The sequence below is a fragment of the Hyla sarda genome, chromosome 4 (genome assembly GCF_029499605.1).
Source record: "Hyla sarda isolate aHylSar1 chromosome 4, aHylSar1.hap1, whole genome shotgun sequence".
NCBI lineage: Eukaryota > Metazoa > Chordata > Amphibia > Anura > Hylidae > Hyla > Hyla sarda.
Genome location: NC_079192.1, coordinates 52,932,634 through 52,959,125, shown reverse-complemented (window position 1 = coordinate 52,959,125; position 26,492 = coordinate 52,932,634). Strand labels below are relative to the sequence as shown.

At 43.8% G+C, this 26,492-nt stretch overlaps 1 protein-coding gene across 7 annotated transcripts in view; it reads left to right on the top strand.

Annotated features, from left to right (window-relative positions):
* Window positions 1-26,492, top strand: part of NSD3 (nuclear receptor binding SET domain protein 3) — a 170,540-nt gene that overhangs the window by 23,387 nt on the left and 120,661 nt on the right. For all 7 annotated transcript variants that reach the window (XM_056570934.1, XM_056570939.1, XM_056570938.1 and 4 more), the window contains exon 2: window positions 17,732-18,501. In XM_056570934.1, the coding sequence (XP_056426909.1) occupies window positions 17,776-18,501 (726 nt within the window). In that variant the 5' untranslated portion in view covers window positions 17,732-17,775. The remainder of the gene's footprint in view (window positions 1-17,731; window positions 18,502-26,492) is intronic.

The following is a 26,492-nucleotide window of genomic DNA, read 5'->3' as shown; positions in this document are numbered from 1 at the left end:
TCAAAACCTGTGCAGAGGAAGAGGGGTGCAGTTTCCCATAGCAACCAATCAGATCGCTTCTTTCAGTTTTCACAGGCCTCTTTAAAAATGAAAGTGATCTGATTGGTTGCTATGGGCAACTGCACCTCTCTTCCTCTGCACAGGTTTTGATAAATCACTGGGGGTGTTCCCAGACCCCTTGTGCCCTTTTCTGTTTACCTGGCTCTACCCCATAATGGAAATATGTGACCTCCCCTTCATTTCTATAAAAAAAATTTTTTTTTAACCCTATATGATGCCCGGTTGTTTTGGCGTTAAAGACTGGGCCCCATTTATAGATTTTTTTTTTAATCTGACCTGTGTATCTTTATGTGGGGATAATGCTTTTACTGATCAAAGCGATTCTGAGATAATGTTTTCATGACATATTGGGGGAGATTTATCAAAACCTGTGCAGAGGAAGAGTGGTGCAGTTGCCCATAGCAACCAATCAGATCGCTTCTTTCATTTTCCACAGGCCTCTTTAGAGGCCTGTGGAAAATGAAAGAAGCAATCTGATTGGTTGCTATGGGCAACTGCACCACTCTTCCTCTGCACAGGTTTTGATAAATCTCCCCCCATTGTACTTTATATTAGTTTTTGGGAAAAATTCCAAAATATTATGATAAATTTTAAACGTTATGGTGTTTTTATGTGACCAGTAACGTGTTGAGGTGGAGCTTAGCCCTGCAGGATAGAAGAGAATATGGCTGTAGGACCTGTGATGGTGATGATCATGTGACAGGAGTGGGCGGGTCTAGAGGTTTGTTACCTGTTTGGAATGGAGCCCAGGTTCATGAATATTTATGAAGGGGGTTTTGAACAGGGCAGAGCCAGGCAGCAGAAGAGTGTGGGGTTGGTAACACCCCTAATGGACCCCAAAGAACTTAATTTGCATATTTGGATTTTCTCTCACATTTTCTGCCAAAATTTAGTCCAGTTAAAACAAAAAAACTGAAAATGGATGCTTAAATAAAATGTGTAAATTTTTTTTAATGCTGTGTAAACCCGGCCTAAAAAAGTAAAAGGCATTTTACCAAATGATGGCAGCATAACGTTTTTAAAAAAAATATATTTACTTGCAATTAGCAAGACGCCCCAATAAAGGAATGGTTCTGCAGGTTGTGACCACAGACCACTTCTCAGTTCCTATGCTTCCTGGCTGATGTTTTGGTCACTTTTGAATGCTGGCGGTGCTTTCACTCTAGTGGTAGCATGAGACTGAGTCTACAACCCACACAAATGGCTCAGGTAGTGCAGCTCATCCAGGATGGCACATCAATGCAAGCTGTGGCAAGAAGGTTTTCTGTGTCTGTCAGCGTAGTGTCCAGAGCATGGAGGCGCTGCCAGGTGACAGGCCAGTACATCAGAAGACGTGGTGGAGGGTGACAACCCAGCAGCAGGACCGCTACCTCCGCCTTTGTGCAAGGACGACCACGAGGAACACTGCCAGAGCCCTGCAAAATGACCTCCAGCAGGCCACAAATGTGCATGTGTCCACTCAAACGGTCAGAAACAGACTCCATGAGGGTGGTATGAGGGCCCAACGTCCACAGGTGGGGGTTGTGCTTACAACCAAACACAGTGCAGGACGTTTGGTATTTGCCAGAGAACACAAAGATTGGAAAATTCGCCACTGGCGCCCTGTTCTCTTCACAGGTGAAAGCAGGTTCACACTGAGCACATGTGACAGTCTGGAGACGCTGTGGAGAATGTTCTGCTACCTGCAACATCCTCCAGCATGACCGGTTTGGTGGTGGGTCAGTAATGGTGTGGAGTGGCATTTCTTTGGGGGGCCGCACAGCCCTCCATGTCTTTACCAGAGGTAACCTGACTGCCATTAGGTACCGAGATGAGATCCTCAGACCTCTTGTGAGACCATATGCTGGTGCAATTGGCCCTGGGTTCCTCCTAATACAAGACAATGCTAGACCTCATGTGGCTGGAGTGTGTCAGCAGTTCCTGCAAGAGGAAGGCATTGATGCTATGGACTGGCCCGCCCGTTCCCTAGACCTGAATCCGATTGAGCACATCTGGGACATCATGTCTCGCTCCATCCACCAACGCCACGTTGCCCCACAGACTGTCCAGGAGTTGGCGGATGCTTTAGTCCAGGTCGGGGAGGACATCCCTCAGGAGACCATCCTCCACCTCATCAGGATCATGCCCAGGCGTTGTAGGGAGGTCATACGGGCACATGGAGGCCACACACACTACTGAGCCTCATTGTGACTTGTTTTAAAGGACATTACATAAAGTTGGATCAGCCTGTAGTGTGGTTTTCCCCTTTGATTTTGAGTGTGACTCCATATCCAGACCTGCATGGGTTGATACATTTGATTTCCATTGATAATTTTTGTGTGATTTTGTTGTCAGCTCATTCAACTATGTAAAGACGAAAGTATTTCATACGATTATTTCATTCAGATCTAGGATGTGTTATCTTATGTTTTTTGAGCAGTGTATTTTTATGAGCCCCAAATGCATTAAAATAACAAACTAAGGCTGCATTCACATCTCGTTTTTGCGATACGGTTCCCGTATCCGGTTTCAGTATAAAAACCGTATGTATAGATATGTCATTGAAAACCGTATGCCAAACGTAGCATCAGGTTGTGTAAGTTTTGCATCATCTATGGTTTTATCCGTTTTTTTTTTTCCCGTACATAATTTTATGTCCTGGTGAGAAACCGGATACAACCCGTATATGTTTTATTTTTATTTTTTAAAGGGTAGTCAATGGGAACCGTACAGAACCGTATGTGCTTACGGTTCCATCCGGTATACATAATACAGTTTTGCAGTTTGCACATGCGCAGTGCACGCCGAAAGTTCTTCCCACAAATAGAACAAGAACTTTAATTAAGGACAAACATAAAACCGTATACAACCATATATACCTCTGTACGTTTTAAACCGTATGCGTTTATTTTTTATTAAACCGTATGCAACCGGACATCCGTTTTCAAACCGCATACGGTTTAAAACGTACAGGGGTGTATACGGTTGTATACGGTTCGGTCCGGTTTTGAGACTTACGTATTTTTTTTACAAAAAACCTGATATGGGAATCGTATAGCAAAATCGAGATGTGACCGCGGCCTTACAGTTACGTCGTTCTGATTGCCCGTTCAGACTCTGATCAGCATCTTTGGTCCGCTTTTTGGAGCGGAGGTGACGTGACTCTCGCGGTCACGGACATTGACTATTGATTCCACTGATTGGCTATGATCTCCGCTCCCCCCCCCCCCCCCCCCCCCCCCCCCCAAAAATTGACTTGGCCCTAAGGAGATCGGAGCTAAGTAAATGTTATTTGCTTATTTTAATGTATTTGGGGCCCATAAAAGATTGAAACAGAACCACATTTAGAAGGAGTGACGCAGGTTTTATTTTAGGGCATGCTGTTGTGCAAGTGCAAAATGTAGCAGAAGAATAACTGTAAATACGAGAGTCGCCGTTCTCTTGCATCTGCTTGTGACAGGAAGGTTTACCTTAAAGGGGTTCAGTCTAAATAAAAAAAACACATGACAGCCTTGCTGAGTCCAGCCGCTCCCTCTCCCTCCTGGCTCTGCTGATGACGTCCGGGAACACACAGAGCGAGCGTCACCAGGGAAGTAAACAGAGGGGCCGGCGTGCCTCTGCTAGACTCAGCAAGGTAAGTAGAGTGCACTCCATTATTGTACAATGTGTATTTAGATCAGAGAACGCCAATCTTGCAATTCGTAGTACAGGGTTTCCCAACCAGGGTGCCTCCAGCTGTTGCAAAACTACAACTCCCAGCATGCCTAAATGGACCATTAAAACCCCACCCACCTGACGGGACTACAAGCATGCAGATGGTGAGGGTTGTAGTAGTACAATAGCTAAGCAGTGCAGTACTCGGGGAAATTAGGTTGATAAAATGTTACTGACGGATGCTGTAGTGCAGTGTTTTGCAACCAGGGTTCCTCCAGCTGTTGCAAAACTACAACTCCCAGCATGCCCGGACAGCCGTTGGCTGTCCGGGCATGCTGGGGGTTGTAGTTTTGCAACTGCTGGAGGCATGCTGGGAGTTGTAGTTTTGCAACAGCTGGAGGCACGCTGGCTGGGAAACACTGTACTACGAATTGCAAGATATAGTGGTGTAAGATGCTCGTGGAAATCCACTGGACTAGACAACCATTTGTAATCCCTCCCTTTCCTTTAGGGTAGGTACACATCTGTACCACTCACATTGTGTACATCACCATACGTCACCAACATAATAAAAAGAAAAAGTATACCACACCGTATGTCACTAATAAAAGAAAAACATAAGCATATGTCACTAATATATTTATAAAAACCATATACCCAAGCATAAAACATTAATATACTTCTAAAAAACCATATACAGAAGCATACAACACTAATATACTTCTAAAAAACCATATACATAAGCATACAACACTAATATACTTCTAAAAAACCATATACATAAGCATACAACACTAATATACTTCTAAAAAACATATACATAAGCAAACAACACTAATATACTTCTAAAAACCATATACATAAGCAAACAACACTAATATAATACTTCTAAAAAACCATATACATAAGCAAACAACACTTATACTTCTAAAAAACCATATGCATAAGCAAACACTAATATACTTCTAAAAAACCATATACATAAGCAAACACTAATATACTTCTAAAAAACCATATGCATAAGCAAACACTAATATACTTCTAAAAAACCATATACATAAGCAAACACTAATATACTTCTCCAAACATGAAAGTACTAAGTATATATTGCTGAAATTTCAAATGATATAACACCAAATAAATAAATTCAGCAATGCACAAAAATGTATGAAAATATGCAAAATTTTATTAGGAATACAAATACATATTAAAATCATATGTATAACCACAGTGCACAGGACTGAAAGGACACAGGGTGTATAGGCAAAAACATGGGCGCAAGGAACCTACAAATGCATGCATACGGTCATGAAAGATATATTACTGAGGGTACATAGAAGCCCTAGTCAGACTACTCAGCCAATAAACATGCACAGGAGAGAGAAAGAGATGATAACCATATGATAGAGCCATATCCCACCTGCATACCCCAGCGTACGTTTCGTGCTGCTGCGTACGTTGGGGTGAGTGCCGGTGGCATATGGCTCTACGTTGGGTTATCATCTCTTTCTCTCTCCTGTGCATGTTTATTGTCTGAGTAGTCTGACTAGGGCTTCTATGTACCCTCAGTAGAGATGAGCGAATTTACAGTAAATTAGATTCGTCACGAACTTCTCGGCTCGGCAGTTGATGACTTATCCTGCATAAATTAGTTCAGCTTTCAGGTGCTCCCGTTGGCTGGAAAAGGTGGATACAGTCCTAGGAGACTCTTTCCTAGGACTGTATCCACCTTTTCCAGCCCACCGGAGCACCTGAAAGCTGAACTAATTTATGCAGGATAAGTCATCAACTGCCAAGCCGAGAAGTTCGTGACGAATCGAATTTACTGTAAATTCGCTCATCTCTAACCCTCAGTAATATATCTTTCATGACCGTATGCATGCATTTGTAGGTTCCTTGTGCCCATGTTTTTGCCTATACCCCCTGTGTCCTTTCAGTCCTGTGCACTGCACTTTATACTTCTAAAAAAAACACATACCAAAGCATACAACACTGATATACTTATAAAAAACACTGTATACCTAAGCATACAACACTAATATACTTATAAAAAACACTGTATACCTAAGCATACAACACTAATATACTTATAAGAAACACTGTATACCAAAGCATACAACACTAATATACTTATAAAAAACACTGTATACCTAAGCATACAACACTAATATACTTATAAAAAACAATGTATAAGCATACAACACTAATATAGTTATTAAAAAAAACACTGTATACCTAAGCATACAACACTAATATACGGTACTTATAAAAAAAACATATACCTAAGCATGCAACACTGATATACTTATAAAAAACACTGTATACCTAAGCATACAACACTAATATACTTATAAAAACAATGTATACCTAAGCATACAACACTAATATACTTATAAAAAAACACTGTATACCTAAGCATACAACACTAATATACTTATAAGAAACACTGTATACCTAAGCATACAACACTAATATACTTATAAAAAACACTGTATACCTAAGCATACAACACTAATATACTTATAAAAAACACTGTATACCTAAGCATACAACACTAATATACTTATAAAAAAACACTGTATACCTAAGCATACAACACTAATATACTTATAAAAAAACACTGTATACCTAAGCATACAACACTAATATACTTATAAAAAACAATGTATAAGCATACAACACTAATATAGTTATTAAAAAAAAACACTGTATACCTAAGCATACAACACTAATATACGGTACTTATAAAAAAAACATATACCTAAGCATGCAACACTGATATACTTATAAAAAACACTGTATACCTAAGCATACAACACTAATATACTTATAAAAAACACTGTATACCTAAGCATACAACACTAATATACTTATAAAAAAACACTGTATAAGCATACAACACTAATATACTTATAAAAAAACACTGTATACCTAAGCATACAACACTAATATACTTATAAAAAAAACACTATACCTAAGCATACAACACTAATATACTTATAAAAAACACTGTATACCTAAGCATACAACACTAATATACTTATAAGAAACACTGTGTACCTAAGCATGCAACACTAATATAGTTATAAAAAAAACACTGTATACCTAAGCATACAACACTAATATACTTATAAGAAACACTGTATACCTAAGCATACAACACTAATATACTTATAAGAAACACTGTATACCAAAGCATACAACACTGATATAGTTATAAAAAAAACACTGTATACCTAAGCATACAACACTAATATACTTATAAAAAACACTGTATACATAAGCATACAACACTAATATACTTATAAAAAACACTGTATACATAAGCATACAACACTAATATACTTATAAAAAACACTGTATACCTAAGCATACAACACTAATATACTTATAAAAAAACACTGTATACCTAAGCATACAACACTAATATACGGTACTTATAAAAAAAACATATACCTAAGCATGCAACACTGATATACTTATAAAAAACACTGTATACCTAAGCATACAACACTAATATACTTATAAAAAACACTGTATACCTAAGCATACAACACTAATATACTTATAAAAAACAATGTATAAGCATACAACACTAATATACTTATTAAAAAAACACTGTATACCTAAGCATACAACACTAATATACTTATAAAAAACACTGTATACCTAAGCATACAACACTAATATACTTATAAAAAAAACACTATACCTAAGCATACAACACTAATATACTTATAAAAAAAACACTATACCTAAGCATACAACACTAATATACTTATAAAAAAACACTGTATACCTAATAGGGATGTAAGAAAAAATCGATTCTCGCGATAATCGCGATTTTTCATTTGCCGATACAGAATCGATTCAAAATATTTTTGAATCGATTCTTTTAGGGATGTGAAATTTTTATCTGCGGACGCCCGTATCTTACCTGCCAACGAGCCCGCGGAGCTCCGGTACAGGTGTTCGGTCCCCGGGCTGTATTCTTCTTACTTCCTGTTAGTCCGGCACGTCACATGGAGCTTCAGCCTATCACCAGCGGAGGCGGGACATCGCTGCGGCCGGTGATAGGCTGAAGCTCCATGTGACGTGCCGGACTAACAGGAAGTAAGAAGAATACAGCCCGGGGACCGAACACCTGTACCGGAGCTCCGCGGGCTCGTTGGCAGGTAAGATAAAGTGCGTTTTATTTTATTTTGCAGCCCGGACGGGATAACATGAGAAAAGTGAGCACCGGAGTACTAGATCGCCGCTGTCAAAGCTGACAGCGGCGTCTATTGGGATCTATGAATGCTCCCAGGTGGGCGATGTATCGCGATATATCGCGATGTATCGTCACCTAGACGGTATCGCGATATATCGGGATATATCGAATCGCCACACTGGTATCGCGATTCGAATCGAATCGCCAAATTCTTGGCGATTCACACCCCTAATACCTAAGGATACAGCACTAATATACTTATAAAAGAGAAATGAAAGAAGTGATCTGATTGGTTGCTATGGGCAACTCAGCAACTTTTCCTCTGGACCGGTTCTGATAAATCTCCCCCATAGAGGACAAACACAGGTCCATACTGACAGACTTTTGGGCACTTTTACATGATGGAAGTGTATGGTTTACCACAGCATATGTCCGCCTCAGGTATACTGCTGCGGTATAGATGTGAAGACGCTCTTTTTGCCCCTATGCCCTGGGCATCCTCTTTCTGATGCGTTTATTTACATAAAGAACTTCCTGTTGACGTTCTATCTGGGTCACATGGGTCGTTGCTGACATCACGGCCCCAGGACGAAAAAATCTAGTGGTTGGTTTGCAGTGAAAAAGTTCTTACTGTATTTGTCCCATGTATTCACAGCCCCCCACCCCACAAGCTGTTAGGAACAGTACAGACTAGGCCAGTGGTCTTCAAACTGTGGCCCTCCAGATGTTGCTAAACTACAACTCCCAGCATGCCCGGACAGCCGTTGGCTGTCCGGGCATGCTGGGAGTTGTAGTTTTGCAACATCTGGAGGGCCACAGTTTGAAGACCGCTGGACTAGGCTGTTCCATACCAGAGAAATCCTATAAAAAAATAAAGGTTTTAACTAGGGATCGACTTATTATCGGTATGGCCGATATTATCGGCCGATAATCACGATTTTGGGCATTAATGCCCCGCACCGCCCCCACTGTACCGCGTCGCACCCCCCACCGTAGTGCTGGGCGGTATACCGGTATGAACCGGATACCTGTTTTTTTCCTCCCACGGTATGGATTTTTGCCCATACCGCTATACCGGTCGGGCCCCTCCCCCACCCTCCGAGTCAATAAAAAAAATTTAACTAAAATCCATCCTTCATGTAGTGTCCAGCGGCATTCCGGGTGGAGGGTGAACCGGTCCGGGCTGTTCTTCTCCGGGGGTCATCTTCTCCACTCCGGGCAGGCTCCAGCCTAGTACGCTGCATAGACGCCGCTACGCCGTGACGTCAGGTGCGTCGCTGCGCAGCAGCGTCTATGCTGCGTTACTAGGCCGGAGCCTGCCCGGAGTGGAGAAGATGACCCCCAGAGAAGAACAGCCCGGACCGGTTCACCCTCCACCCGGAATGCCGCCGGACACTACAGGAAGGATGGATGGCCCGGACCACCCTGACAGGTAGGGAGAGAGAATCGGGCGGCGGCGGAGGCCTATGGCACCTCAAAAGCCACTGCAGTGCATTGATTTAAAGCGCCCGCTATAAAGCAATGATCTGCAGCGGTGTCGCGAGGGGATAAATAGCCGATAACTTATACCTGAATATCGGTATAAGTTATCGGCTATTGGCCCTAAAAAAACAATATCGGTCGATCCCTAGTTTTAACACAGAAGCCTATGGCTGATCATTATAATGCTTCATATGTAAGTGGTATTAGTCAGGTATATGTATAGGATTTCTGGAGACCTTTACCAACCTGCACCATAAATGACTACACTACTGTGGATGAGGCCAGAGTCAGATGGTTTCCCGGGGATGGTGACGTCTCTTATCAGTATTTGTTCCTGTGGTGGTTTGTACCGTACATCGCCGTGCTGCGGTCTGCAGAGGATTTCTTGCGCAATATTGTGAATTTCTTCTCTTTTACTTCACATGATAAACACAAAATGTAACTCTTTGTGCGCGTGTCTGGAAGGGGAGGTCCCACCAATAATTCTTGCGGTGTACGGGGGCCACAAGCCCTGTTCTTGCCACAGATCTGATGATTATAACTGAAAATGTGGTGGTAGCGGCGCCTATCATGGAGAAGGAGGGGGCTATCATGGAGAAGGAAGGAGGGGGCTATCATGGAGAAGGAAGGAGGGGGGGGCTATCATGGAGAAGGAAGGAGGGGGGGGCTATCATGGAGAAGGAAGGAGGGGGGGGCTATCATGGAGAAGGAAGGAGGGGGGCTATCATGGAGAAGGAAGGAGGGGGGGCTATCATGGAGAAGGAAGGAGGGGGGGCTATCATGGAGAAGGAAGGAGGGGGCTATCATGGAGAAGGAAGGAGGGGGCTATCATGGAGAAGGAAGGAGGGGGGGGCTATCATGGAGAAGGAAGGAGGGGGCTATCATGGAGAAGGAAGGAGGGGGGGCTATCATGGAGAAGGAAGGAGGGGGGGGCTATCATGGAGAAGGAAGGAGGGGGGGGCTATCATGGAGAAGGAAGGAGGGGGGGGCTATCATGGAGAAGGAAGGAGGGGGGGGCTATCATGGAGAAGGAAGGAGGGGGGGGCTATCATGGAGAAGGAAGGAGGGGGGGGCGGGCTATTATGGAGAATGTGGTGATAGCGGCGCCTATCATGGAGAAGGAGGGGGGGCCCTATCATGTAGAAGGAAGGAGGGGGGGGGCTATCATGGAGAAGGAAGGAGGGGGGGCTATCATGGAGAAGGAAGGAGGGGGGGCTATTATGGAGAATGTGGTGATGGCGACGCCTATCATGGAGAAGGAGGGGGCTATCATGGAGAAGGAAGGAGGGGGGGGGCGGGCTATTATGGAGAATGTGGTGATAGCGGCGCCTATCATGGAGAAGGAGGGGGGGGGGCCCTATCATGGAGAAGGAGGGGGGGGCCCTATCATGGAGAAGGAGGGGGGGGGCCCTATCATGGAGAAGGAGGGGGGGGGCCCTATCATGGAGAAGGAAGGAGGGGGGGGCTATCATGGAGAAGGAAGGAGGGGGGGGCTATCATGGAGAAGGAAGGAGGGGGGGGCTATCATGGAGAAGGAAGGGCGGGGGGGGGGGGGGGGGGGGGGATTGGTCTGTCTTGCCACCACCAACCAGCGGCTGTATGGATTGTAGTTTTGGCAGCACCACCATGCGAGAGAGTCCACCTTTTTTTTAAGTGTTTTTGTTTTATTTTATTCACAAGTGAGACTTGCGTCTGTGATATGCGCTTCTGAAAATGGCCTCAAGATGTATTGAGACAATTGAGGACAATGCTGTTACTGTGGACGCATCCGATCAGTTTAACCCCTTAAAGGGGTTTTACCATGATCCACTTTCCACAGCAAATGTTATACTTTGTTAGGTTGAAAAGGTTGAAAAATAATGCCAATTTGTGTGGTAGGCGGAGCTTCTGATGTCACATGATTTGCTTTGAACTTCATTTCCCAGCAGTCATTAGTTCAGATGCTCATTCCTGTAGAGCAGAGTGTAAGTCATCCAGCAGGAGAATGTAATCCATAAAACCTATATTAATAGGCCTTTCCAATACAATAGCTTTTTTTGATAATTTACTCGTATACACTCAGATGTCTCATTTCACATAATTTCACAGTCAGTAAAGGAGTAGTCTCATGGGGAAAAAATGTATCCCCCCTATCCGCAGGAAAGGGATAAGCTTTAGATTGCGGGGTGTCTGAGCGCTGGGGCCCGATTCTCACCTGGAGCAGCACAACCCTGGCCCCCTCCATAAGTCTCTATGGGAGAGCCCCCATGGAGGGGGCGTGGTGGCCCCCCCACTTTGGGTGGGGGTCATGATTAGAGATGAGTGAACTTACAGTAAATTCGATTCGTCACAAACTTCTCGGCTCGGCAGTTGATGACTTTTCCTGCATAAATTAGTTCAGCCTTCAGGTGCTCCCGTGGGCTGGAAAAGGTGGATACAGTCCTAGGAGTCTCTTTCCTAGGACTGTATCCACCTTTTCCAGCCCACCGGAGCACCGGAAAGCTGAACTAATTTATGCAGGATAAGTCATGAACTGCCGAGCCGAGAAGTTTGTGACGAATCGAATTTACTGTAAGTTCGCTCATCTCTAGTCGTGATGTCGCTCCAGGGGAGAGCTGAGGCCCCGGCGCTCAGACATGATATCACCTTTAATGCCTAAAATGCCAGGAGGAGTAGCGATCACGGGCCATAATGACAGTCCACCAATTGCCCTGATTGGCACCCCTGCACATACCCCCAGAGTTCCCCTCGCCTGCTTCATGCGAATCCTGGGCCCCATCTGCCGATAGACTCTGCTAATGCAGACTCTATTAGATCACCAAGAACACAGGGTAATGTTATGCAATAGAATAGCATTATTAAGGGTTTGGCAATTAAAGATTTAATATTTACGTCCCCTATGGGGACTTAAAAAGTGTAAATAAAATTATTTAAAAAAATGTTTTTAATAACTATATAAAAGCACCACGTATAATAAAAATTAAGATTCCTCCCCTTTTCCCATATTTCTAAGAACCACATATTTGGTATCGGAAAAATAAAAGTTATAGGTCGTCAAAATAGAGGGATTTTAAACGTACACATTTTTTTTTTAAGTGGTACAATAATATAAAAGTATGTAATCATTGGTATCATTTTAACCGTATTGACCCAGAGAATAAAGAGCACATGTCATTTTTACTGTAAATTGTACGGCATGAAAACAAAACCTTCCAAAATTAGCAAAATTGCAGTTTTCTTCTCAATTTCCCGACACAAATTGTATTTTTTTGGTTGCGCCATACATTTTATGGTAAAATGAGTTGTCATTACAAAGGACAACTGGTTGCGCAAAAAACAAGCCTTCATATTTAAAAAAAAGTTTATATTTTTTTTAGTACAAGAATAGCAACGCATCTAAAGATGAGCATCGTTTGAATCATATTGACCTACAAAATAAAAGGCAATTTTTTACTGTAAAGTACACTGTAAAAACAAACCCTAACCCCCAAAGTTACAGCTTTCTTTTCAATTTCCCACCACAAATTATATATATATATATATATATATATATATATATATATATATATATATATATATATATATATATATATATATATATGGAAGATCAGGGCAGCACTCCAATAACGTGAAAAAAGGTGAATTTTATTCCATCATGCAATGTGCTAAACAGCAGTGACGTTTCGATCCTCTTCTGCTTTATAGATATATATATATAGAGATAGATATCTATATCTCTCTATCTATATCTCTACTTTTTTTTTTTAACGTTCACTTTTATAGTAAAATGAAAGGTGTAATTACAAAGAACAATTGGTTACGCAAAAAAAAAAAAAACCTCATAGGGGTTTGTGGATGGGGAGAAAATGAGAGAGGGGGCTCTTTAACTCCTTAAGGACACATGACATACCGGTATGTCATGTGTCCGCTCCCGATCTTTGACGCGGGGCCATAGCGGGACAACGGCCGGGACCTGTGGCTAATAGCACGCGGCATTGATCGCGGTGCCGCGCGCTATTAACCCTTTAGACGCGGCGTTCAAAGTTGGACGCGGTGTCTAAAGTGAAAGCATGCCGGTTAGCTCAGGGAGCTGTTCGGGTTCGCCGCGGCATCCCGAACAGCTTACAGGACAGCAGGAGGACAGCTTACAGGACAGCCTCCTCGCTGTCCGATCGCCGAATGACTGCTCAGTGCCTGAGATCCAGGCATGAGCAGTCAAGCGGCAGAATCATCGATCAGTGGTTTCTTATGAGAAACCAGTGATCAATGATAAAGATCAGTGTGTGCAATGTTATAGGTCCCTATGGAAGTGAAAAAAAAGTGAATAAAGATCATTTAACCCCTTCCCTATTAAAAGTTTGAACCACCCCCTTTTCCCATAAAAAAAAACCCAGTGTAAATAAAAATAAACATATATGGTATCGCCGCGTGCGGAAATGTCCGAATTATAAAAATATATCGTTAATTAAACCGCACGTCAATGGCGTACGCGCAAAAAAATTCCAAAGTCCAAAAAAGCGCATTTTTGGTCACGATCAATAAGTCCTATCAATGCAAAAATGGTACCGCTAAAAACTTCAGATCACGGCGCAAAAAATGAGCCCTCATACCGCCCCATATGCGCAAAAATAAAAAAGTTATAGGGGTCAGAAGATGACAATTTTAACCCTGTATATTTACGTCCTGCGCCGGCTCCCGCGATATGAAGCGGGATCGCGCCGCGATCCTGTATCATATCGCGTCGGTCCCGGCGCTCATCAACGGCGATCGCGGCGATGTGCGGTATTAACCCTTTAGAAGCGGCGGTCAAAGCTGACCGCCGCTTCTAAAGTGAAACTGAAAGTGATCCGGCTGCTCAGTCGGGCTGTTCGGGACCGCCGCGGTGAAATCGCGGCGTCCCAAACAGCTGATCGGACACCGGGAGGGCCCTTACCTGCCTCCTCTGTGTCCGATCGACGAATGACTGCTCCGTGCCTGAGATCCAGGCAGGAGCAGTCAAGCGCCGATAACACTGATCACAGGCGTGTTAATACACGCCAGTGATCAGCATAGGAGATCAGTGTGTGCAGTGTTATAGGTCCCTATGGGAGCTATAACACTGCAAAAAAAAAAAAAAAAGTTTAAAAAAAAAGTGTTAAAGGTCATTTGAATCACCCCCCTTTTCCCATAAAAAAAATAAAACAATGTAAAAAAATAAAAATAAACATATGTGGTATTGCCACGTGCGTAAATGTCCGAACTATAAAAATATATCATTAATTAAGCCGTACGGTCAATGGCGTACGCGCAAAAAAATTCCAAAGTCCAAAAAAGCGTATTTTGGTCACTTTTTATACCATTAAAAAAATGAATAAAAAGTGATCAAAAAGTCCAATCAAAACAAAAATCATATCGATAAAAACTTCAGATCACGGCGCAAAAAATGAGTCCTCATACCGCCCTGTACGTGGAAAAATAAAAAAGTTATAGGGGTCAGAAGATGACATTTTTAAACGTATAAATTTTCCTGCATGTAGTTATGATTTTTTCCAGAAGTGCGACAAAATCAAACCTATATAAGTAGGGGATCATTTTAACCATATGGACCTACAGAATAATGATAAGGTGTCATTTTTACCGAAATATGCACTGCGTAGAAACGGAAGCCCCCAAAAGTTACAAAATGGCGTTTTATTTTCAATTTTGTCGCACAATGATTTTTTTTTCCGTTTCGCCGTGCATTTTTGGGTAAGATTACTATTGTCACTGCAAAGTAGAATTGGCGACGCAAAAAATAAGCCATAATATGGATTTTTAGGTGGAAATTTGAAAGGGTTATGATTTTTAAAAGGTAAGGAGGAAAAAACGAAAGTGCAAAAATGGAAAAACCCTGAGTCCTTAAGGGGTTAAACGTATTAATTTTCCTGCATGTAGTTATGATTTTTTCCAGAAGTACGACAAAATCAAACCTATATAAGTAGGGTATCATTTTAACCGTATGGACCTACAGAATAATAAGGTGTCATTTTTACCGCAAAATGTACTACGTAGTAACGGAAGCCCCCAAAAGTTACAAAACAGCGGGGGGGGGGGGGGGGGGGTTGGGGTTTCAATTTTGTCTCACAATGATTTTATTTTCCGTTTCACCATAGATTTTTGGGCAAAATGACTGACGTCATTACAAAGTAGAATTGGTGGCGCAAAAAATAAGCCATCATATGGATTTTTAGGTGCAAAATTGAAAGAGTTATGATTTTTTTTAAAGACAAGGAGGAAAAAACGAAAATGCAAAGACGGAAAACCCCCCGGTCCTTAAGGGGTTAAGAATTAAAACAACTGTGTCTGATGGAAATGAAGTCAAGATTCTTTAGAATGTATCAGATGAAAGATGGGGCCGCTATGCTCCTTGTTTACCAGGCACAGCGCCGTATACTCTGTAGTGGCTGGGCTTGGTACTGCAGCTCATTTCTACAATGATATGAGCTGTAAAATGTATAGAACTGATCAGCGATGGGTGTTGGGAGTCGGAGCCCCCACTGATTTATGCTGATGTCCCTATGATAAGCCATGAATATCAGAATTCTTGGGGAAAAGTCCTGCAGCTTATGCACTGATGTGTCTTTCCTACAGGAGGAGCTTTATGTATGTCCTCTCTACACATGTAACTTGAGGGTTGTGTGTAAGGCAGTGTTTTCCAGTGTGTCTCCAGCTGTTACAAAACTACAACTCCCAGCATGCCCGGACAGCCTTTGGCTGTCCGGGCATGCTGGGAGTTGTAGTTTTGAAACAGCTGGAGAAACACTGTTTGGAAAACACTGGTGTAAGTCGTTGTATGGAAGTCATAGATAACCGCTCCTTGTTTCTGGCAGTGATAGCAGCCTGAGAACGTGAGCGAGATGACAAAATAGAGCACTTTTTTCATTGTGTTTTTTTTTTTTTCTTTCCGTTTTTAATTCACTCCTCTTCCCCTCAGATGCAATGAGTGCAATGAAGGCCATTGTCCCCGTATACCATGGGATGATGCCCACATGTGACTATAACAATTGTTCTTATGTGAAAATGTGCTGCAAAATTCCTCTTCATAGGAATTTCAGAGCACGTTTTCAGAAAAGCACAAAGCAATCAGCTTTTCCCACACTTCTGATTTAATAAACACTTGTACTTGCTTTGGGGAACAATCCTGGAGCGTCTACTTATTGTGCAATTCCCCTGGTTGTCTTCATAGAAATGTATTAATGTATTGACAACTGGGTGTCAACATTCTGCTTGTCAAAGGGCTGTATCCTTACACATTGTGACATGGCAGAAGGAGCCTGGTGGTGTAGGAGGGAGCCCTCTGGTGGTGTAGAAAGGAGCCCTGTGGGGGCTGGCCGTGTAGGAGGGAGCCCTGTGGGGGCTGGCCGCGTAGGCAGGGAGCCCTGTGGGGGCTGGCCGCGTAGGCAGGGAGCCCTGTGGGGGCTGGCCGCGTAGGCAGGGAGCCCTGTGGGGGCTGGCCGCGTAGGCAGGGAGCCCTGTGGGGGCTGGCCGCGTAGGCAGGGAGCCCTGTGGGGGCTGGCCGCGTAGGCAGGGAGCCCTGTGGGGGCTGGCCGCGTAGGCAGGGAGCCCTGTGGGGGCTGGCCGCGTAGGCAGGGAGCCCTGTGGGGGCTGGCCGCGTAGGCAGGGAGCCCTGTGGGGGCTGGCCGCGTAGAATAAAAATTTGGAAGATGTGACTGCAGAGAGGGGAAACCAGTCGTCTACTATGGAGGGGGGTCAGTACTTTTGACTACTAGATATGTTGGGGGGGGTGGTCTACTTTTTGTGAGGGTTTGAGTGCGAGCAATGTTATTTCTAGAGCAGGAGAAGAAATGCTTCTGTAAGGGCTATGGAGATTTAGGTTTTCACTTCTAGGTTTAATCGGAACCTTAGAGGGGTACTCCAGTGAAATTTTTTTTTCCAGATCAACTTGTGCCAGAAAGTTAGATTTGTAAATTACTTCTATGTAAATATCTTAATTGTTCCACTACTTATCATCTGCTGTATGCTCCAGGGGAAGTTGTGTAGTTCTTTCCAGTCTGTCCACAGTGCTCTCTGCTGACACCTCTGTTCAGAGCAGGAGAGATTTGCAATGGGGATTTGCTTCTACTCTGGACAGTTCCTGACACAGAGGAAATTTTTGAAAAACGTTGTTTTCCTCCGGAGTACCCCTTTAACTGACCCTAAGAAGTCTATTAGAGATGTGTGTTAATCTGCTACTCCCATAGACCAGACACACGAAATGCAGCTAGGATCCTCCCTCATAGTAGAGAAGACATAATATGGCATCTAGCATTAGTGCTGCATGTTATGATGAGATATAGAACCATAATAGAAAATGATGACCTGTACGTTAATATCTATTTCTATTTTCAGGCCCTATGAGAGAAAGGGAAAGCTGATGATGCCTGAGCACGACAATGGATTTCTCCTTCTCTTTCATGCAAGGGATCATGGGAAACACAATCCAGCAACCCCCGCAACTCATCGACTCCGCCAACAACCGGCAGGATGATGCCAATAGTAGTGATCAGGCCGATGAGGGTGGGCACACACCCTACGATTCCGGCCTCCAGACGGACTTCCAGTACCCCACTCCCACCACAGAGGACCTGCCGCCTCTGACCAATGGCTATCAATCCTCGCTGGGATATGACTCGCAGGTCAAATACGCAGCGTTTTCTCAGTATCCCAATGGCTCGGCCAATGGGTACGGCACGAGGAGCTTCAGCACCCTGGAGTATTACCACCACCTGGAAACAGCAACCATGCGGCCTCACGAGGGAGTCCTCAAGTCCTCGCCCCCTCAACCCACATCGCCACCCAACCTCCTTCAGCCACCTCCATCCTCAACAATCATTACTCAAAAGAAGACTGGTTCTCCCGAAATCAAGTTAAGAATTACAAAGACAATACAGAACGGCCGGGAGATGTTTGAGTCCTCACTGTGTGGGGATCTTCTTCATGAAGTCCAGGCCGGAGAGATCAGGAAAAAGCATGAGAGGAGGAAAGAGAGGAAGGAGAAAAGAAAGAAGAGCCGGCATCACCACCACCACCATCATCATCACCACCATCGGGAAGAGCTAACGGAGGAGGAGCCACAGCCACACGAGATACAAAAGTTGGAACCTCCCGAGGAGGAAATAGTGAGTTCTGCTGCATTTGTACTTTAATGGTAACTCCACAAGGGGCGACTGCGGATTTCACCTGCGCATTTGTGTAGGTGAAGTCCGCAGTGGATTGCACCTGGATGGGATATGACAAATCTCATCCTCATGCTGTAGACTTTTCTTTTTGCCCCCAAATTGAGCATGCTGCAGATTTTTACGGTAGCAGGGACAAAATCCTCAGCAAAATCCACATGTAAAACACACAGATTTTGCTGCATGATTCCCTGTAAATTTGTATTAAAATTTCTATGTGTGGACCTGGTCTAAGCGATAAAAGAGGGTTGTCTCATCTCGCCAGCCCCTTTCCATATGGACGTTTAGGGCACATGGATGTCATAGTCAGGGTTTCCCAAAGTGGTGCTCAAGATTGTTCCTTACATTACATTGAGGGCATTCATTTGCATACTTCATGCAGGGAACATGAGCACCCAAGGGGTTATCCGTTATGGGACACAGATCCTTCACCTATAGATAACTTGTAACTGAGCCGCAGTGGTGTCCTGGGTTTCAGATTAAATATTCATTTCTGTGATGCATAACCTGTTCAAACTCAATTGTATTAACCAATGTTATTTTCCTATTCCCTTTTTTTTTTTTTTTCTTTCTAACTTTTAAATAAAGTCACGCTAGATGCTTCTCTGCCTTTTGATTTGCTTTTCCATTTTTTTTTTCTGTGTTTTTTTATTTTCCCTTGTTTTGTTGGATCTTATCTACCTGTCTGCTCCTCCATCAATGGGAACCATGATGATAGCGTGAGCTGAGCCTATGGCTGTGTTCACATCTGCATCGTCCTTTCACTGAAAAGCTGCTTCTAAAACGTGTCAATTCTTCAGGCAGGTTTGAAATCTTCAGTGGAAAAATCTGCATTAAGGGTACGTTTACATGGGCGGAATTTTTTTTTGCGGCTTTCCCGCTGCTTATTTGAAAGGGGGCTGGCTCTTCTCGGCTGTCCGCAGCAGATTTTCCGTGGCGGAATTTACGCTGCGGAAAATCCACTGCAGTATCTACTGACTTCCATGGGGATTGTGGCGATTTTTCCGCAGCGTAAAATCTGCTGCGGACAGCCTGCCCCATTTCAAATATGCAGCGGAAAACCCGCAAAAAAATCCGCCCGTGTGAACGTATCCTAAAGGAGTAGTCCAGTCCTGAAAAACTTAGCCCCTATCATCACGGGGGGTCCGACCGCTGGGACCCCCCTACAATCTCCCATACGGGGCCCCAGCAGCCGACGGGACCACCGCACGAATCAGCGGCTGACACACCCCCTCAATACAACTCTATGGCAGAGACGGAGATTGCCTTCGGCAATCTCCGTCTCTGCCATAGAGTTGTATTGAGGGGGCGTGTCAGTCCCCGCTTTTTCAGGACTGGACTAATCCTTTAAAAATAAATAAATAAAAAAACACTTGTATTTTCCATTGACTTCAGTGGGATGGTCTTTTCAACTCTCACATGTGTGAACAAGTTCTTTTATAGTCAATGAGATCGAAAAAGGTGCCATTGGTGTCAATCACGATGGGTTTGCAGCGCCATAGTTTTTCTTGTTCTGCTTTCATGACGGAGCAGAACAATGAAATTGAACAGCACAGGTGTGAACATAGCCAATGGGGGGAGCCAAACGTATATGGATGACTGAGATTTTACCCTCTCGTGCCACTCTTTTTCCAGAAGTCCAAGCTATCTGTGGGGCATCATGTATTAGGATAAATACAAATCTTAAAGGGGTTGTCTGAATGTTTTTTGTGTCCCCTTCTTTATCACACACAGCTCCGTACTTTTAGGGCCCATTCACACTACAGAATTTCCAAGCGGAGAGATTCTTTCTTGAAATTGTGCTGCCGCAGCCTTCCTTTGTTTTTAATGGGGTACTCCACTGCCCCAGCATTTGGAACATTTTGTTCCGAACTCTGGGTGTCGTGATGTCATGACGTAATGGCCACACCCCTTATGATGTCATGCCACGCCACCTCAATACAAGTATACGGGAGGGTGTGGAGATGTCACGCCCCCTCCCATAGACTTGCATTGAGGGGGCGTGATGTGACATCACGAGGGGGCGTGGTCGTGACGACACAACCCCCTCCGTTACCCAGCGTTCTAAAACGCCGGTTGCTGCACAGAGATCGTGGGGGTCCCAGCTGCGGGACCCCCGCGATCAGACATCTCTTATCCTTTTGGATAGAGGGGGTAAGATGTCTAGGGGAGGAGTACCCCTTTAATGGGATTCTGCTGTACTGTGCACACTGCAGAATTTCTAATTCCAGACTCTGCTGAAATAATGAACATGTTCATTCCTTGGCTGAAATCCGCCTGGAAACGCATTGCCGTCAATAGAGACGGCGAATGTTCAAGCGGTTCTGGTGCCGATTGGTTTAGGCAGCATCTGCTGCACGGAAACTCTCCCCAGAATTTTCCATATTGTAAATGGGGCCCTAAGTCATTTGAGAGAGATTTTAAAGGGGCACTCCGGTGAAATTTATTTTTTAACCAACTGGTGCCAGAATTTTAAACAGATTTGTAAATTACTTCTATTTAAAAATCTTAATCCTTCCAATACTTATCACCTGCTGTATGCTCCACAGTAAGTTGTGTAGATCTTTTCTGTCTGACCACAGTGCTTTCTGCTGACACCTCTGTCCAGATCAGGAACTGTCCAGAGCAGGAGAGGTTAGCTATGTGTCTCCTACTCTGGAAAGTTCCTGACATGGACAGAGGTGTCAGCAGAGAGCACTGTGGTCAGACAGAAAATAAATTAAAAAGAAAAGAACTTCCTGTGGAGCATACAACAGCTGATAAGTACTGGAAGGATTAAGAACTTTTAATAGAAGTAATTTACAAATCTGTTTAACGTTCTGACACCAGTTGATTTAAAAAAAAATAAATAAAAAGTTTGTCACCAGAGTACCCCTTTAACAGAATTTTTATATGGGTTCTGCCTCAATTTCTTGGGGAATCAAAGCCGCATTGTTGCCAATACCTGCTGAGGATTATTTTATGCTTTTAAGGATTGACATTAGAGATGAGCGAATTTACAGTAAATTCGATTCGTCACAAACTTCTCGGCTCGGCAGTTGATAACTTTTCCTGCATAAATTAGTTCAGCTTTCCGGTGCTCCGGTGGGCTGGAAAAGGTGGATACAGTCCTAGGAAAGAGTCTCCTAGGACTGTATCCACCTTTTCCAGCCCACGGGAGCACCTGAAAGCTGAACTAATTTATGCAGGATAAGGCATCAACTGCCGAGCCGAGAAGTTCGCGACAAATCGAATTTACTTTAAATTCGCTCATCTCTAATTGACATCCATTCTTGAAGCCAAAAATATTCCTCAAAGATTGAGAAATACAGAATTTGCTGTATATAACTTAGGGGCCATTCTTGCTACAGAATTTATGAATGGAGTAGTTCCCCTTAGAACTTTTGGTTAAGCAGCCCCCTATTGTTTTCAGTGGGATTCTGCTGCACCGTGCATACTGCAGAACAATGTTTCCCAGCCAGGGTGCCTCCAAGTGTTGCAAAACTACAACTCCCAGCATGCCTGGACAGCCAGAGGCTGTCCAGGCATGCTGAGAGTTGTAGTTTTGCAACATCTGGAGGCACCCTGGTTGAGAAACTGTTCTGCAGAAGGTCCTATTCTGAACATGTTCATTCTTTCGGTAAAATCCACTCCAAAATGCATTTCTGTCAATGAAAACAGTGCTGTCCTAGTGCCGATTGATTCCAGCGGTGCCTGCTGCACATGGAATATCCGGCAGATTGTGTAGTGTGAATTAGTGCTAAGGCTAGGTTCACACTGCGGAATCTCCGGGCAGAAACTTAGGACCGTGCGGACACTACAGTCTTTCGCGAGTATTTCCACCTGAAGAATGAGCAACGCCATTCTTCAGGCGGAAATTTTCAAGCGGCTTTTCCGTTCACGAATTCCACTTTACAAATTCCAAAGTGTGAATTTATTGAACGAAACCCATTCATTATACAGAACATTTTAGTAAGCGGAACTGCAGGCGGAAATTCCGCAGTGTGAACCGGACCTAAGTGGGCACTGGTGTCAGCATAGAAAAGAAGAGGATTTCAGAATTTTCCTGGACCTCTCCTCAGGGTGAACTGATCACAGATCCACAGAGGAAGAAATGTCCTCTCTGAATTTGCTTAGTGTGGCTGAGCTCAGTATTGCAGTTTATTTTAACTATATCCCATTCAAGTGAATGGAACTGAGCAGCTATCCGGGCATGCTGGGAGCTGTAGTTTTGCAACAGCTGGAGGCACCCTGGTTGGGAAACAGTGCACTAAAGGTACAAAGCTGTTCCTGATAAACAATATAGGGGACACAACACATTAAACAGCTAACCGCTGAGGGTGCTGGGAGACAGACCCCCATCGATCATATTTATGGCCTATCCTAAAGATTATGGATGAGTGAACTTACAGTAAATTCGATTCGTCACGAACTTCTCGGCTCGGCAGTTGATGACTTTTCCTGCGTAAATTAGTTCAGCCTTCAGGTGCTCCGGTGGGCTGGAAAAGGTGGATACAGTCCTAGGAAAGAGTCTTCTAGGACTGTATCCACCTTTTCCGGAGCACCGGAAAGCTGAACTAATTTATGCATGAAAAGTCATCAACTGCCGAGCCGAGAAGTTCGTGACGAATCGAATATACTGTAAATTCGCTCATCTCTACTAAAGATGTTTTCTAGAATTGGATAAACCCCCCCCCTGTAATCCCTACTATGGACGGTTCTTGTGTGAACCCAGCCTTATACGCTCCCTGACTAATCTCTAACCAGTGTTGTCTGGTGTCCTTTTTCTATTCCTTGCTTTGCCCCTAGTTCTGCTTTCTATTTTGTCTTATATCATGTTTGTTCTTAGCATCACATCTATGATTATATACTTCAAATATATATATATATATATATATAATCTAAATGTATTTATTAGAGATGAGCGAACTTACAGTAATTCAATTCGTCACAAACTTCTCGGCTCGGCAGTTGATGACGTATCCTGCATAAATGAGTTCAGCTTTCAGGTGCTCCGGTGGGCTGGAATAGGTGGATACATTCCTAGGAAAGAGTCTCTTAGGACTGTATCCACCTTTTCCAGCCCACGGGAGCACCTGAAAGCTGAACTAATTTATGCAGGATAAGTCATCAACTGCCGAGCCGAGAAGTTCGTGACAAATTGAATTACTGGAAGTTCACTCATCTCTAGTATTTATGTTCCAGCATAACTTCTGAACGGCTGCAAATATTTCCAGTAAACATTTTTGTAAATAAAAAAAAAAAAAAATATATATATATATATATATATATATATATATATATATATATATATATATATATATATAATATTAAATTTGAGTAGCCGTATTAGTCCAGTGATGCAAATCATAATGTTGCAGTATCTTGTAATACCTTTTTTATTGGACTAACAGAATTTTGTGCAAATCATAAATATATATATATAGTTTAGGGATGTCTCTGCAACCATCCGTAGATGTAGCGGAAGTTCTTTGTAAGTCCGCTTCATCTGCTGATCACGTAAATCTCTGGCTGCGGAGATTGTATTGGAGTTTTACACATCCTACCACCGGACCAATGTACTGGTAAAGTATGATTTAACTGTCCGGCAGGCAAGTGCAGAGAATAGTTATTGTGGGGCAGGGAGAGAATATTTATTGCAGGCTGAAAGAAGAGTGAGCAGAGAAAAAACACATCAGTGCGGGGGGCAGGGAGAGGGCATAAGAAGCACTGCAGTGCCATTAGAAAAGCTGGGTGGCACGCAGTACACAGTGGTGGCTCACAGTACTTTGACAGCTTTCCCAGTCTCCTGAGGATAATATCTGTCTGGTAAAGCAGACCGGGGAAAGTACTGTGAGCCAGACACTGTGTACTGCGTGCTAGCCAGCTTTCTTAGTCTTCTGAAAAGCTCCAATATGATTGCTTTACCAGACAAATATTCTCTTCTACATGCTGGAAAAGCTGGGTGGCATGCAGTTCACAATACAGGGCTCACAGTACTCCCCCAGATTTCCCAGTCTCCTGAGACCTCCACTGATCGATAGGAGTCAGGAGAAGCACTCACCTAAGCCACACACTCCCTGCCTCGCTGCAGCAGATGCATTCTATAGAAAGCCTCTGGAGTCCGTCTCCTTCAGTAAGACTGAGAGACTGTCCAGAGCAGGAGCAAATCCCCATAGCAAACCTTTCCAGACAGTTCCTGACACGGACAGAGTTGTCAGCAGAGAGCACTGTGGTCAGACTGGAAAGAACAACACAACTTCCTCTGTAGCATACAGCAGCTGATAAGTACTGGAAGGATTAAGATTTTTAAATATAAATAATATACAGATCTGTTTAACTTTCTGGCACCAGTTGATTCAAAAACCTTTTCCATCCTCCAGAGTACCACTTTAACCTCCTGACGTACATATAACCATATTCTCCACTATTGTTATTTATTAGTAGGGTCACACGTAGCACACCCGCAGCCAGTTTCCTGCAGCTGAAAATCTACAAGAGGATTATGTTGCTCTCATTAAAGTCAATGGATTCCGTTTGTGGATTTTCTGCAAGCAGAATTTCAGCTGCGGTTAACTGGCTGCAGGTATGTTACGGGTGACCCTATCCCTACTGAAATTCTGACGTGTGAACTGCTGCAAAACCTATTGAAATCAATGGGAGTGCAGGGCAAGAAGGAATATGCGCAGATTCCCCGTAGTGTAAATGGGGCCTTAGGCTATGGCGGCATGTCTGAACACTTTAGTTTAAAGGGGTACTCCGGCCCTAAGAGATCTTATCCCCTATCCAAAGGATAGGGGATAAGATGTCTGATTGCAGGAGTCCCGCCACTGGGGACCCCCATAATCTCTCATGCAGCACCCACCTGTGTGAGCTGCATGCCAGCTTCGAGGCTGAGTATGAAGCCTCACGACTATGGGGCCGGAGTATCATGACATCCTGCCCCACCCCCTCAATGAAAGTCTATGGGAGGGGCGTGACTGTCACTCCCATAGACTTGCATTGAGGGGGCGGGGCTGAATGACACAGGGGGCGGAGACGCGATGTCACAATACTCTGGCCCCGTAGTTGTGAGGCTTCAGACTCTGAGCCTCCGGCGCTGGCATGCAGCTCACACAGGTGGGACCCAGCGGCGGGACCCCTGCCGTCAGACATCTTATCCCCTATCCTTTGGATAGGGGATATGATGTCTTGGGGCCGGAGTACCCCTTTAATAGGCTGACCTGAATAGACGTTATGCACCAAAATCCATGTCCAAATAGTGTGCAGTGCCTGCCTATTGTTTGTAATGGGAATACACGCTGCCATTCACATGGAATTTTGCATGTGCATTGCAAATACTTCTAAATTAGTGACAATTAGAGAATATTACTAGGAAATTCAGGATGCAGATTATAGGAATTGAAATGGGCTTATCTGCATCCAAAAAAATGCAATCTAAGGTAGCCTCTGCGGGTAGCCTCAGATTTCTGTAATGTGTTTTGCGGTGTATTTTTTCCCACTTGAGAAAAATATGCCTTTAGCGCTTGTTCACACTAAGGAAAATCAGAGAGGAAATTGTCCTAGCTGAATTTCTCATTGGACTCGCACAAGTCAAATGATCTGCAATTGGGGCTTATGTGGGACGGCTGTAAGGTCCCAATGACAAATGCGCTTCTCTGATGAATTCTGCTACAGAATGTCCGCCATGGGGACACAGCAGTGAATTTCCAGTGGAAAACAAAATTTTTTTTATATCAACTGGCCCCAGAAAGTTGAACAGATTTTTAAATTACTTCTATTAAAACATCTTAATCTTTCCAGTACTTATCAGCTGCTGTATGCTCCACAGGAAGTTGTGTAGTTCTTTCCTATCTGACCACAGAGCTCTCTGCTGACACCTCTGTCCATGTCAGGAACTGTCCAGAGTAGAAGCAAATCCCCATAGAAAATCTCTCCTGCTCTGGACAGTTCCT